The following is a 13,959-nucleotide window of genomic DNA, read 5'->3' on the forward strand; positions in this document are numbered from 1 at the left end:
AAGAACTAGATGGTGTCCAGCTACCACCACTGATTGTTCTAATCAGGGCCACAATAATGTGGAACAGAACCTACAGTTCATTAAAAAAACCCACTAAACTAAACCAAACCAGACATACTGGATTGGTTGAGACTGAGGCACTCCCCAAGACTATTTCCCTGAGATACTCTTCAAACCTTGAGGGGAAACTAACCCCTTAGATCACCTTGTAGCTAAGAAACAAACTGGCTCAAAAAATAATGAGTATCACCTGTAAGTACTGTGCTCCTTTAAAAAAAACCACCTCTATGAGGCAAAACCTCGGGAGGAAGGTTGGGCAATCTACTTCTGCAGTGATACTGCCTCGGAAACCCAAGGAGGGGTCATTATGAGTCGGGTCTGACTTGATGGCACATAACAACAACATGAGGCGAAACAGTCAAGAATTACTTTAACGCAAAGATGAGAATGTAAGAAGGTAGGGAAACTAATGGAAATGGAACAACCAGACTGAAGAGAATGAGAAAATTCTTGTACTGTAAAGAATGTAACCAATGTCACTGAATAACTTGTGTAGAAATAATTGAAGAGGAACCTAAACTGCTGTGTAAACCTTCACTGAAAACACAATAAAATATTAAAAAACAAAGAAAGAAAGAACAAGGCAGAGTTATAAGGAATTTATATGGACATTGATAACATGGAAGGGGACAACACAACCAGCTGAGAAGCTGCAACTCTGAAAAGAGGATAAAGGAGAATACCACCCAGGAAAATGGTACCTTTGCTTCTAGAATCATGTTCATGACAGTTGATGGGTCCTCAACACAACAGCTCCTCAGAGTCTGCCAGTCACACCACAATGGCGTAGGCTGCAAAGCTAGAATCTAAGGAAACACAGAAAGATCTATTGAACTGTACTGTAGTTTCTCCTCCACGAACAAGTCATTGGGCTCTCCAAGAATGAGCCTTCCCTAGATCTCTGCCCAAAATCAGAGCTTGGCAGGAAAGACGAGGAATTAGAGCAAAGGGGGAACATGTTTGGAGAGGAGCATGAATCCCTCACCCCCGTGACAGATAACCTATCCTAAAGGTACGACCAGCAACAGCTGGGTGGGGAGGCTAGCATTGGGGCTTTTCACTTGTTAGGACAATTCTTGCAGGCTCCTGTGACTCCCACTTTGTTCAAATCTTCTGGAGTTACTGTCTGCTGTTCCTTCATCTCAAAACTTTACCCAAGATACTCTTTTGGCCTGAAGGCTCTGCAGGATCCCCTTGCACGCATGCGGCATTTCAGCTCTTCACGAAAAGGGCTGAAGTGAAAGGACAGTCCTCCTCCCCTGCCACTTTCACTTTCCTTGTGGAGCTCTTGACTCATCTACATACAGGCGGAATAATTAATATACATTTTATACATAACATTATATATTTGTTATGTAGCTGTACTCCTAAATGAGCCTCCTTAAACTTCCTGACTTTGAATATAATACACATCCCACAAGAATATTTCTTTTTTGAAACTGTCATTTTCATGTACCCTTTCAAAATGGACATTCTTTAAAAAGGACATAGCATAATTAAAACATACACAAGGGTCAAATATACCATGGGAAAAAGCCTTTGTGGACTGTGAAGCACCATTCCAATGTTATCTGTGTTATTATTTTTATCCTTGCTTGATGCACATGTATTTAAAATTATAGGAGTAAATAAAACATTCTTCCTTAAAATGAAAGGCTGACATAAGCCAGGAACCAGATAGAAAGCCACCTTGCTGTTAGTTTAGGAACAGAAACCAGATGCAGAACAAAAGCCAAACGTATGTTTTGTGTTTCTTAAAATCTCCCATCATCTGAGAATAGGCTGGATTTGCCAACAGGGGGAGAAGCCTATTTCTTTTCTCTTGATGCCAGGAAGGATACCTTCTGATACACCCGTAGCTCCACCAACTTTCTCTGCAGCTCACACTTCAGTCCTTCCTGGACACTGGGGTCTGAAATGCAGTAGGCCAGGATCTCCAGGCATGACTCCAAGGGCCACCTGTCCACTAACTGTAGGGTCAGCTGACTTCTCAGAGATGTATCCTTCACAGCAAACAGGAATTGCCAACCTTCTTTGTCTATAAGACAAAAAAGTGCCCAGAGACAGCAAGCCTGGTACTGGAAGACTTCAAGAGTCCAGGTTATTTCTAAAGAAAAGAGTTTTGTTCAATTTCCTAAAGCAGGAACTTGGAGGATTCTTAAGTTTTACACTAGTAAGCCTTAGGTACAACGAAAAATGATATACCCTATGTTTCCCTTGATGCAAACCTGATCATAGTCATAGGACTTTCAGCAAGGAAGGAGGGATGGAAGGGGAAAAAGAAAAAGGAAGGAAGGAAAAGAAGGAAGGAAGATAAGTAGGAAGAAAGGAGAAAGAAAAGGCAGGAAACAGTGAAGCCTTCCAAGTTTTGCCATGCTGCACATACAGCACTGTTTCAGGCTCAACTTATCAGTGGAACTTTTAGTTTTCCCTGCCATTTCCATTCCACTACTTGAAAGTTATATCCCTGGATATCCTCTGTCATTATTACTTAGTAGATCTCTCTTGCTGACACATTTCACCAATCTGAAAAACAGACTCCAAGCAATTAAGATCACACAAGGAACTGTCACCTTTCCAAACTGTACCAATTTTCCTATCGATAAGCCATTCCCGACAACATGCCTAAGGAGCTCTAGTGGTATAGTGGTTAAAGCATTCAGCTGCTAACCAAAAGGCCCGTAGTTCCAACCTACCAGCTGCTCCATGGGAGAAAGATGAGGCAGTCTGCTTCTGTAAAGATTTGCAGCCATCACAACTCTGTGGGGGGTGCTGTGAGACAGAATCTACTCGATGGCAGTGGGTTTGGTTTGGGTTTATAGCATGCATGGACTCTTGTTCCCTCAATGGTGTGCTGGAGATCATTAGCTTTCAACTCTAGCTACACACAAACTCTCCTGGAGTGCTCTATAAGCAGGGGTCATCAAACAGGTCTACTGACTGGTTTTATAAATAACGTTTTATTGGAACATAGCCATACCCATTTGTTTATGCACTGTCTATGGCTGCTTTCACACTATAATGTCAGAGCTGTGTAGTCATGACTGAGACTGTATGGCCTGCAAAGCTCTTTACAGAGTTTGCTGACACCCACTGGCATCACCAGGGTTGGTATCACCTAGTATGGCAACTCATGGCGTAAACCACCCTTCCTCACCACTGCTGAGTGGAGCAGCCCACTCTGCTCTGCTCCCTGCTGCTCTCTGCAGGTTCTTCCATTTCCCACTAGCCGAGGAGGAGACCTTCTTCATGGGTGGGTGCCAGGGCCCACCCACCCTCATGCACCCTGACTGGTGGGTGATGGGGGTTGCTGCTGCTGCCACCACTGCTGTGAACCCTCAGGTCATTTTGGTGTCACCCCTCTGACAGTGTTAGGGGGTGCCACACCCTCCTAGTGATGCCACTCCTGACACCCATTTTAAAATAAACACTTGCTTGAACCCCACCTAGGGCCTCTGGGGGTATAGCCCAGATATTTGTAGCTTTAAAAATTTCACAGTGATTCTGATACATAGGTATCAGAAATAGTGGTTATAAGTGCCTACTCTGAAGTCACATAAACTTTGGTTCTCAGCTCTGCTTCAGCACTTGCTATCCTGTGCAAGTTGCCTAACCTCTCTGAGCCTTGGACTCATCTCAGCTCTCTAGAGCTGTTTTGAGGATTACGTGAGACCAAGCATGTGAAGCACCTAGCTCAGTGCCTACACATGGCAAACACTGGGTAAGTGCTCAATATTATTATCAGCACTACAGAAAGGAGCTCTGGCTGTAGTGCCTAAAGCATTTGACTGCTAACCAGAAGGCTGGCGGTTCAAACCCACCAGCCACTCCTCGGAAGGAAGGTTGGGCAATCTACTTCTGTAGTAATACTGCCTTGGAAACCCAAGGAGGGGTCACTATGAGTTGGGTCTGACTCGACGTCACATAACAACAACAACAACACAGAAAGGAAAGTACAGCTTTTGCTTACCACATGCTGCGGCACAGCTCAGGACTGCATCCTTTATGCTGTTCAACTCCTCCATGTCTCGCCCATACTCATCAACAAGCTGAAGGGCCCGGAGCCAATCTCGGGCCACCAGTGCTTCCTTGAAGGCCTCAGTCAGGACATCTAGGGCAATGGGAGAATGCAGGCCCAGAAGGACAGTCGAGAAACTGGCCTGACCACAGAGACTTGCTGCCAGACTCTGCCCCTGCTTGGAGGAGTCTTGGAGGGGTGTCCAGGCAGCCAGGAAGGAGGCCTCAAGTGTAGGGAACTGCTCCAGGAGGCGCTCACACTCCCGGGCTACCTGCTCTGTGGTCAGAGGCACCTCCCTGCGGCCACGAAGCTCCTTCCATGACAAGCTGGGTTTAGTGGCCTTTGTCCCCTGGGAGGCCCCCAGGCAGGCTACAGTAGCCAGCAGCTTTGAACGGGACTTCAGGAAGGCCAAGGCAGAGGAGGTGAGGGCTGCGGGTGATGTATCCCTTGGGGAGAAGCAGGGCTTTCTCTCCAAAGTGGTATCCTCAGTTGGCCTTGGAAAGCTCAGCGTAGAAAGCGGGAGGCAATCCAAGCAGTGCTGGTGGGCCAGGATGCCCAGGTGGGTCAGAAGGGATGATGTCTGCTGCCTCCGCTGGGAAGAGCACAGGGCGAGAGGCTCACAGCAGCAGTTGATGATAACCTGTGGTACACTCAGGCTGAGACCCTCCAGGGCCAGAAGGGCTGCCAGTCTAAAGGGAGAGAACAGAGGGCATGCAGGGCCTGGGTGTATCGGCACCATTACACAAGCCTGTGTACTTGTTCAGAGTTCCTTTATGTGCATAAGCAAATGTAAAAGCAGGCTCTTAACATTCCTTTCTCTTTTTATTTTTAAACACAAAACATAGTCTATTAGACACTGTCCCTTGATTTTTCACTTAATAACATAATAACATATCTGGGAGACTTGTCCATATCTCTCTACAGAAAGATCTCTTGCTCCTTTTTACAGTTATATAGTATTGTACTATGTGGATGACCCCTAATTAACTCATCTCTAATTAATGAACAATGGATTTTTCTAATCTTTTGCTATTGCACACAAAGCTGTAACAAAACAACTTTGTCTATATATATCATTTTCCATATGCATAATAAAGCTGCAGGATAAATTTCCAAAAGTAGACGATTAGGTCAAAGAATCTATGAATTTATAATTTTAATAATAAAAAAAATAAAACCCAAACTCACTGCCATTGAGTCGTTTCTGACTCATAGCGACCCTTCCTTGGGGTTCCGAGGCAGTATCTCTATGGAAGCAGATTGCCCAAACTTCCTTCCAAGGAGTGGCTGGTGGGTAGATATTAACAAGCTGCCTTTCCACAGGTGCTGTATCAATTTATGTCCCACCAGCAATCCATGAGGATGCTTGTTTTCCTACAGCCTAGCCAGTTAATGTGTTATCAAACTTTTGGATTTTTGCTAGAAAGGAGGTCATAATAAAAATGTTAGAAGTGGTGAGAGAGACAGAGAGAGGGAAACTAGGCACACTGAAGTTTCACACAGCTATGTAAGACTAAATGCACAGTAAGGGCAAATTCTGGAAGAAACCCCACCCAAGCATCAGCCCACTGAGGCTTTGGTGTCTTTGATGGAACAACATGGAAAACACCTAGTGACTCCCACAGGGGTGGCTCCTACCTGTCTGGGGGAACTTGTCTCTCAAGCAGGAGGTGTGACACCAGTTGGGAAGAGCTCTGCTGCAGGAGAACAAAGGGATTTCCTACCTTGACCGCCACATGATCTGCAAAGGTAAAGAAGTGACCTATGGTTATATCACCGACCACAACAGTTCAAAGCCATGTTTTCCAGAATCAAAAAAAAAAAAAAAAGAATGGTGTCAAAAGGAAGACAACACTGACAGCCCATCTCTGATTCATTCTAGGTAAAGGGTATTCTCAACATGACCCTGACCACAAGTTCATCTATACCTTACCACTGCTCTAAAAACTTCCCACTACAGATGAACGTCAGTGGGCCACTGCAGCCACAAACAGTTCACTCCTGCTCCCTTCAACCTGACTGATGCACACGTAGCACTCACTCTGGGAATTCACGTAAGAGTCTGATACGCATGGCAGATACTTGATTCCTCTGAAGGTCTTCAGACACACTGCTCTGTCCCTTGCTTTTTCATTTAATAACACAATGGGAGCTCTGGTAGCGTAGCGCCTAAGGCACTTGACTGCTAACCAGAAGGCTGGCGGTTCAAACCCACCAGCCACTCCTCGGAAGGAAGATGGGGCAATCTACTTCCATAGTGATACTGCCTCAGAAATCCAAGGAGGGGTCGTTATGAGTCAGGTCTGACTCGATGGCACATAACAACAACAACAACAACAAACATATTTGGGAGACTTGTCCCTATCTCTCTACAGAAAGGTCTCTTGCTCAGCAAGACTGAGGGGTGAGAGAGTGATTTTTGACTGAAGACTTGGACTGAAGATGTGAGAGAGATATTTTTGTGTTATAAGTGCCATCAAAATATATTCAGCTCCCCCTATATGCTGGACAACTGTGCTAGGCACTGGAGAAACAAAGTTACATAAAATAGACAAAGATGAAAAGGGGGAGAATCTTACAAATCAAGTGTCCCTGGTTAGTGCTATTCCTAAAACCGCTTCATCTAGCACCTTGCCTCTTCCTTGCACTAAACCCGTCCCCTAAAACAGGCAGGCCAGCATGACTCCATCTCTTCCTTCTTGCTACTTACCAGGCTCAGAGCTCAAACTGCGCAGGAGAACCGCTGCCAGGGTGTTGCAGTAACTGAGGAAGGTGCCCATGTAGTCAGCCTGCCTGCCACCTGCTGGGGTCTGTTTGTCTAGATTCTTCTGGAGGAGCTGGGTCTGGATGTACACAGGGTGGGCTTCTGCTTCTGGAGCTTTCTGGGACGCCTGCTCCACCAGGGAGGAGAGTGGGGTACACTTGGCCTCTGAGAGGGAGAATGGATGCAGGCTTTAGTCTGTGCATCCAGCTTTGGGTCAGTTTCTAAAACAACATCTGAACTGGGCCTTGGTACTTTGCATGGGGGCATCCTATAGCTTGAGTGCTCTACTTACAAGGCAAAGGTAACATCCTAATATGCAAGCAATTCTCAGCTGGGAATAGCTGAATCTGGAGAAATCTGGGTGCATAGTTCTGCTTTCAAGAAGCCCGGTGACACAAAGGTTAAGTGCTCGGCTACTAACCTAAAGGTTGGCAGTTTGAACCCATCCAGAGGCTCTGGTGATCTGCTCCCATAGATTACAGCCTAGGAAATGCTATAGGGTAGCTTTACTCTGTCACATGGGCTTGCTATGAGTTAGAATCACCTTGATGGCACCCAACAACGGTTCTGCTTTGACTCAGTGTCTCTGGGGTGAAACAGACTTTATGAAGATCCCAGCAATCTTTTGGGAAGGGTTGATCAATATTTACTGAGCATTTGCTCAGTGTATTTCTCATTAGGAATGAGAAAACTATATTGGCTAATGGAGTATGAATCATCCTTTCCCCTGAGAGGCAAGGAAGCAGATGTGGAGTTAGCTATGAAACATGCCCTGGCTACCTACAGGATGGGTAGAGCCCCGTTCTGGAATCCTAAGCCTGTGCTCCGAAGCGCTCCTCCACTCTAGCTGCTTCCTCTCCCCAGATTAGCTTTCATATGCTCCTGAGTGCATGGGGCCCCATACCAGGCAGCTCTAGTGCCTCTCTCAGCGACTGAAGGACCTGCTCGAGCTGCTGGGAGAGGGTGACTTGGCTGGCAACACAGTCCTCAGTGAGGCTGGGCCAGCACATCTGGAGAAGCTCAGTGATGCTGTACCGTGAGAGCCCTCCTTTTTCTTCCACAGTCTCTATGGAAAGCAAACAAGAAAGAAAAAGTGAAGCCCGATGCTGTCCAAATGCTCTAACCCCAGATGAAGATAAAAGGGAGAAAAGACACTCACCTGATTTAGTTTGTCCTGCTGACAAGAGTGGATAGTTGAAAATCTTACTGATTTGCTGAAGAACACCTGGAAATCCTCGAATGCCATCAGTGTTGAGGAGCACGTGGTCCAGCCGTCGACCTGGCAACAGATGAAGAAAGGGGAAATGTAGAAGAAGGTACTTTTGGAGACTGAAACTCAGTATTTACTTGTGTGATTTTACCTTCTCCGATACTGAGGAAGAAATATATGCTGTGCCATTTGGGTGGCAATGAGCATACCTGGTTTATTTCATGCCTGAGGTTGCAGGGCCAGCTTCAGCAAGATGCCTCAGCTGTCAACAGCAGCAGACCCAGTAGCCCCTGCACGCCAGTGGAATTGCTGCCCCAAGCTAATTCGACACTTCTTGCAGATTTGTTTTAGTACTGCCTTCAGCAATGAACTTGAGCTATTTCTGTCTTCCTTAATTCTTTAAGTGATACCTGGATATCCTGACTACACTATATCAATCTAAACCACACCTACAGCCACTGAGTCAATTCAGATTCGCAGAGACCCTTTAGGGCAGAGGAGAACTGCTCTCTAGGGTTTCCAAGGCTGTAAACCTTTACAGAAGCAGACTGCCTCATCTTTCTTCCACGGAGTGGCTGGTGAGTTTAAACTGCCAACATTTTCATTAGCAGCCGTATATTTTAACCACTACGCCACCAGAACTCCCTGACTAGACTATAGACAACTTCGTAAGGAGGAATTAGTCCTCATATCTGTCCTATACCCTCAGATGCCTGAGATAATATGGAAACACAGTAGACACTTGCTATGGATTAAATTATATCTCCAAAAAATACGGGTGGAAGGCTCCTATAGCTGTGGACAAAATCCTATTTGGAAATAGGATTTTTCTTTTCTTATGTTAAAACCTAATCACTTCTCAATGGTGTCTTATAAAGAGAACAAAATAGACACAGAGACACACATCCAGCAGGAAGACAGATGTCATCTGAAGTCCCATCTACAGGCAATGGAATGCCAAGGATTGCCCACAGATATAAGCTAGGGGAGAGGTTCCGAGAACAAAGTGATACAGCTGAAACCCTGATTTGGACTTCTAGCCTCTGGAACTGCGAAAAAAATTTTTCTGTTATTTGAAATTACCCAATTGTGGTATTTCTACTATGGCAGCAGTAGGTAACTAAGACCACGGCCATCGTGTCCAACAAAGAGCGACTCTACAGGACAGAGCAGAACTGCCTTGTAGGGTTTCTAAGGCTGTAAATCTTTACGGAAGCAGACAGCCTCATCTTTCTCCCACTGAGTTCAAACTGCCAACCTTTTGGCTAGCAGCCAAATGCTTTAACCACTACACTACCAGAGCATCACAGGTAAGTAAGGCAGGTAATAAATAAGGTAATTAGGTAATAAATTTCTAATTGATTGACATGACACTGTTTCAGCTATCAACAGCTTGAATAATATCTCCCTCTGTTATAGAATATAAGTACTAGGTGAGACGGAGGGATATTGTGGGACTAAAACAGCATTGTATATGCCACAGTCTACTTTTTTAGAAGGACTATGTAAACATTAAGGAGCTCTGGTGACGTAGTGCCTAAGGCATTTGACTGCTAACCAGAAGGTTGGCAGTTCAAACCTGCTAGCTGCCCTGCAGAAGGAAGACAGGACTATCTACTTCTGTAAAGATTTACTGCTTTGGAAACCCAATGTGGGTTGCTATGAGTCAGAATCGACTCAATGGCAGTGGGTTTGTTTTTTTGGATGTAAACATTAAAGGACATTTTAACCAACTGCTCAGAAGTGATTTGAGGGGATATGCAGTGAAGAGTTTACACAGCTATCCTGAGAAAAGCCTGGTTTTAAGACTGATGTCTGGGAACTTGACTAGTAAATAGTTCCCTATGCTGATCTAGAAGTTTCCCTAAATGATAAAGTGACTCACTGTGCCTAAACATTTGTACAAACAATGTGGTTTAAGCTAAACAATTGCTTGCATTCTGGAATTTTGGTACTTGCTAGGCAGAAGGTGCTTATGTGATCAGTCTTTGATTAAAAAAACCTTGGGCAATGAGTCTCCAATGAGCTTTCCTGGTGAACACTTCACGTGTGTTGTCACAGTTCAGTGCTGAAGGAATTAAGTGCATCCTGTGTGACCCTACTGGGAGAGGACTCTTGGAAGCTTATGCCTGGTTTCTTCTGGATTTTGCCCCATGAGCCTTTTTCCTTTGCTGATTTTGCTTTGCATCTTTGCACTGTAATAGATCTTAGTTGTGAGTACCACCATATGCTGAGTCCTTTGAGTCATCCTAAAAAATCATGGAGCTTATTGAACTCAGCAGGTTCAGAATGCAACCATTGAAGTCAAACTGCCTGGGTTTGAATCCTAGCTGTGTCCAATCCTTGTTTTGTGACCTTGGGCAAGTTACTTAACCTCTCTGTGCCTTAGTTTCCTCATCTAAAAAATGGGGATAATAATAATCACTTCCACATAGGGGTATTGTTGAGTATCAAATGATAGACTATGTAGAAAGTGCTTATTCAGTGCCCAGCACACAAGAAGCACTATAGTTATCTGATTACATAGGCCACCTCCTGCTTAAAATAACCCTGACAGAATAGGCTACTCATATCACAACCTCACAGCTTATTCACTATAACCCCATCCCCACCTCCATATTACTGAAGCAGAGTACGTGCCTTTCTTTCTTACTAGTCAGATGCTTCCAATGTTTGGCACATGTATCAAGGATGGGTTGGGATTAGAACTTTGCTTCATTCTATCTTCAGACACTCGTAAGGCATTGTGGGAGATTATTAATTTCAAGGTATCATTCTCCCTCCAACAGTGACCACTCAGTTTTCCAAGATCATCCCAGGTTTTAGGTTAAGTGGGCTCCACTCAGGAGGGGGCATGTAGTCTAGGTGCACAAATTCCATTTATATAATATCTGAATATATATTTCTTCCTTCAATTTATCTATAAACCAGAAAAGAACTTCCCTAAATGACTTCAGATTGCTGTCTATTAAGAAGGTGAGACTTTCAACACACACTGCAGTTGTCATGAGATTAGATTTGAAGACATTTAACTAATAGTCTTTCTCCCATTCTCCTTAACTTTTCTTCTCATGTAGTTTGTCAAGTCTCTTGGAAATGCATTTCCTCATTTGAGGACCAAGGGACAAAGCTAAGGCAGCACACTCACCCCGGCTTTCCAGGCTATTGTTCAGACGCCGTTCAGCTGTTTCCAAGAGTTGTTTGCATGTTTTCCAGAGCTGGCACTGAGAGCAAGCTAGGTCAAAGGCAGCCATGGCAGGCGGGCTCAGGTCTTCCAGAACTTCTTTCAAGGGAGCAGTGGGCTCCACTGGGGTGCTGCTTATCCAGAAGTCTTCTTGGAGCGTGGGGAGGGGGTCTCCAGAAGTGCTGAGTAGCTTGTCAGTCACATCAGATATGGAGTAAAATACCATGCCTGGAAACCCAGCAGTGGAGTAAAAAGTAAGGGGTTAAAATGATTCTAATTACAACTTTTATTATGAAGAATGGTTATTTAAATAAATAAATAAATAAAACAACATTTCAGGTTCTTCTGCACAAGACATCTTCTACACAGAAGAACCTTATTAGTACTGCCATTACACCACACTCTTATAGCATCACAACAATGGCAAGGAAAGGGAGACCAACAGAAACTCAAGATGGTCAAGATGAGTGAGAGTTTCTTCTAAATGGGATCTAAAAGTAGGATGAAAAAGAATGAGGAGGATCTGAATGTGCTAATCAAAAAGACCTCTAAAATAGATTGCGAAAAAGGCAAAGGTGTTGTTGTTAGGTGCTGTTCAGTCGGTCTGACTCACAGCAACCCTATTTACAATAGAATGCAACCCTACCCATCCTGCACCATCCTCACAATCGTGGCTATGCCTGAGCCCATTGCTGCAGCCACTGTGCAGACATCTTGTTGAGGGTCTTCTTCTTTTTTGCTAACCATCCACTCTACCAAGCATGGTATCTTTCTCCAGGGACTAGTCCCTCCAGACATCACCAAAGTACAAGACGTAAAGTCTCACCATCCTTGCTTCCAAGGAGCATTCAGGCTATACTTCATCCAAGACAGATTTGTTTGTTCTTCTGGCAGGCAATGGTATATTTAATATTCTTCGCCAACACCATAATTCAAATCACCAATCATTCTTTGGTTTTCTTTATTTGTTGTCCAGCTTTCTCATGCATATGAGGTAACTGAAAATACAATGGCTTAGATCAGGTGCACCTTAGTCTTCAAAGTGACATCTTCCCTCTTTAACACTTTAAAGAGGTCTTTTGCAGCAGATTTGCACAATGCAATACATCCTTTGATTTCCTGATTGCTGCTTTCATGGGTGTTGATTGTGGATCCAAGTAAAATGAAATCCTTGACAACTTTAATATTTTCTCCATTTATCATGATGTTGTTTATTTGTCCAGTTGTGAGGATTTTTATCTTCTTCATGTGTAATCCATACTGGAGTCTTTGATCTCCATCAGTAAGTCCTTCAAGTCATCTTCACTTTCAGCAAGCAAGGTTGTGTCATCTGCATATCTCAGGTTGCTAATGAATCTTCCTCCAATCTTGATGCTGCATTCTTCTTAATATAGTCCAGCTTCTCAGATCATCTGCCAGCATAGAGATTGAATAAGTATGGTGAAAGGATACAACTCTCACACACACCTTTTCTGATTTTAAACTATGTAGTGTCCCCTTGTTCTGTTTGAATGACTGCCTCTTGGTTTATCAGCACAATTGAGTGTTCTAGAATTCTCATTCTTCACAATGTTACCATAATTTGTTATGATCCACACAGTCCAAGGTCTTTGCACTGTCAATAAAACAAAGGTAAATATCTTTCTGGTATTCTCTGCTTTTAGATAAGGTCCCTCTGACACCAGCAATGATATTCCTTGTTCCACATCCTCTTCTGAATCTAGCTTGACTTTTTGGCAGTTCCTTGTCAATGTACTGTTACAACTGGTTTTGAATTATTTTCAGCAAAATTTTACTTGCATGTGATATTAATGATATTGCATGATAATTTCCACATTCTGTTGGATTACTTTTCTTTAGAATGGGCACAAATATGTATCTCCTCCAGTTGGTTGGCTAAGTGGCTGTCTTCCAAATTTCTTGGCATTGATAAGTGCTTCCAGCATTGCATTCATTTATTGAAACATCTCAATTGGTATTCTGTCAATTCCTGGAAGCTTGTTTTTTGCCAATGCCTTTAGTGTAGTTTGAAGTTCTTTTTTCATTACCATTGGTTCTTGATCATATACTACTTCCTGAAATGACTGAATGTTGACCAATTCTTTTGGGAACAGTGAGTCTGTGTATTACTTCCATCTTCTTTTGATGCTGCTTCCTATGTTGTTCACAATTGTGCCCACAGAATGCTTCAATATTGCAACTGGAGGCTTGAATTTTTTCTCCAGTTCTTTTAGCTCAAGAAATGCCAAACGTATTCTCCTTTTGGGTTTCCTAACTCCAATTCTGTGCATATTTCATTATAATTCTTTACTTCATTTTCTTGAGGTGCCCTTTGAAGTCCTCTGTTCAGCTCTTTTACTTCATCATTTCTTACATTCACTTTCCTACCCTACATTCAAGAGTAAGTTTCAGAGTCTCTTCTGACATCCATTTTGTCTTTTCTTCCTTTCTTGTCTTTTAAATGACCTTTGCTTTCTTCATGTATGATGTTCTTAATGCCATCCCATAACTCATCTGGTCTTTGGTCACTGGTGTTCAATGTGTCAAATCTATTCCTCAGGTGGTCTCCAAATTCAGTTGGGGTATAATCAATGTCATATTTTGGCTCTCGTGGACTTGATTTAATTTTCTTCTGCCTCAACTGGAATTTATTTATTTATTTTTATTTATTTATTTTATTTATTAGGATTTGGGTGAAGATTTACAGAGTAAATTCACTTTTC

The 13,959-nt window shown here is 43.5% G+C and overlaps 1 protein-coding gene across 1 annotated transcript in view; it reads right to left on the bottom strand.

Moving 5' to 3' along the window:
- Positions 1 to 13,959, bottom strand: part of ZFYVE26 (zinc finger FYVE-type containing 26) — a 101,664-nt gene that overhangs the window by 52,789 nt on the left and 34,916 nt on the right. Inside the window, exons 15-22 of the mRNA XM_007942311.2 lie at positions 11,201 to 11,464; positions 8,002 to 8,121; positions 7,747 to 7,908; positions 6,789 to 7,007; positions 5,717 to 5,819; positions 4,031 to 4,767; positions 1,902 to 2,098; positions 762 to 866 (exon numbers count right to left, since the gene is read on the bottom strand). Coding sequence (XP_007940502.1) covers positions 762 to 866; positions 1,902 to 2,098; positions 4,031 to 4,767; positions 5,717 to 5,819; positions 6,789 to 7,007; positions 7,747 to 7,908; positions 8,002 to 8,121; positions 11,201 to 11,464 — 1,907 coding nt within the window. The remainder of the gene's footprint in view (positions 1 to 761; positions 867 to 1,901; positions 2,099 to 4,030; positions 4,768 to 5,716; positions 5,820 to 6,788; positions 7,008 to 7,746; positions 7,909 to 8,001; positions 8,122 to 11,200; positions 11,465 to 13,959) is intronic.

The sequence above is a fragment of the Orycteropus afer genome, unplaced genomic scaffold (assembly GCF_000298275.1).
Source record: "Orycteropus afer afer isolate SDZICR_OR568_19922 unplaced genomic scaffold, OryAfe1.0 scaffold00088, whole genome shotgun sequence".
NCBI lineage: Eukaryota > Metazoa > Chordata > Mammalia > Tubulidentata > Orycteropodidae > Orycteropus > Orycteropus afer.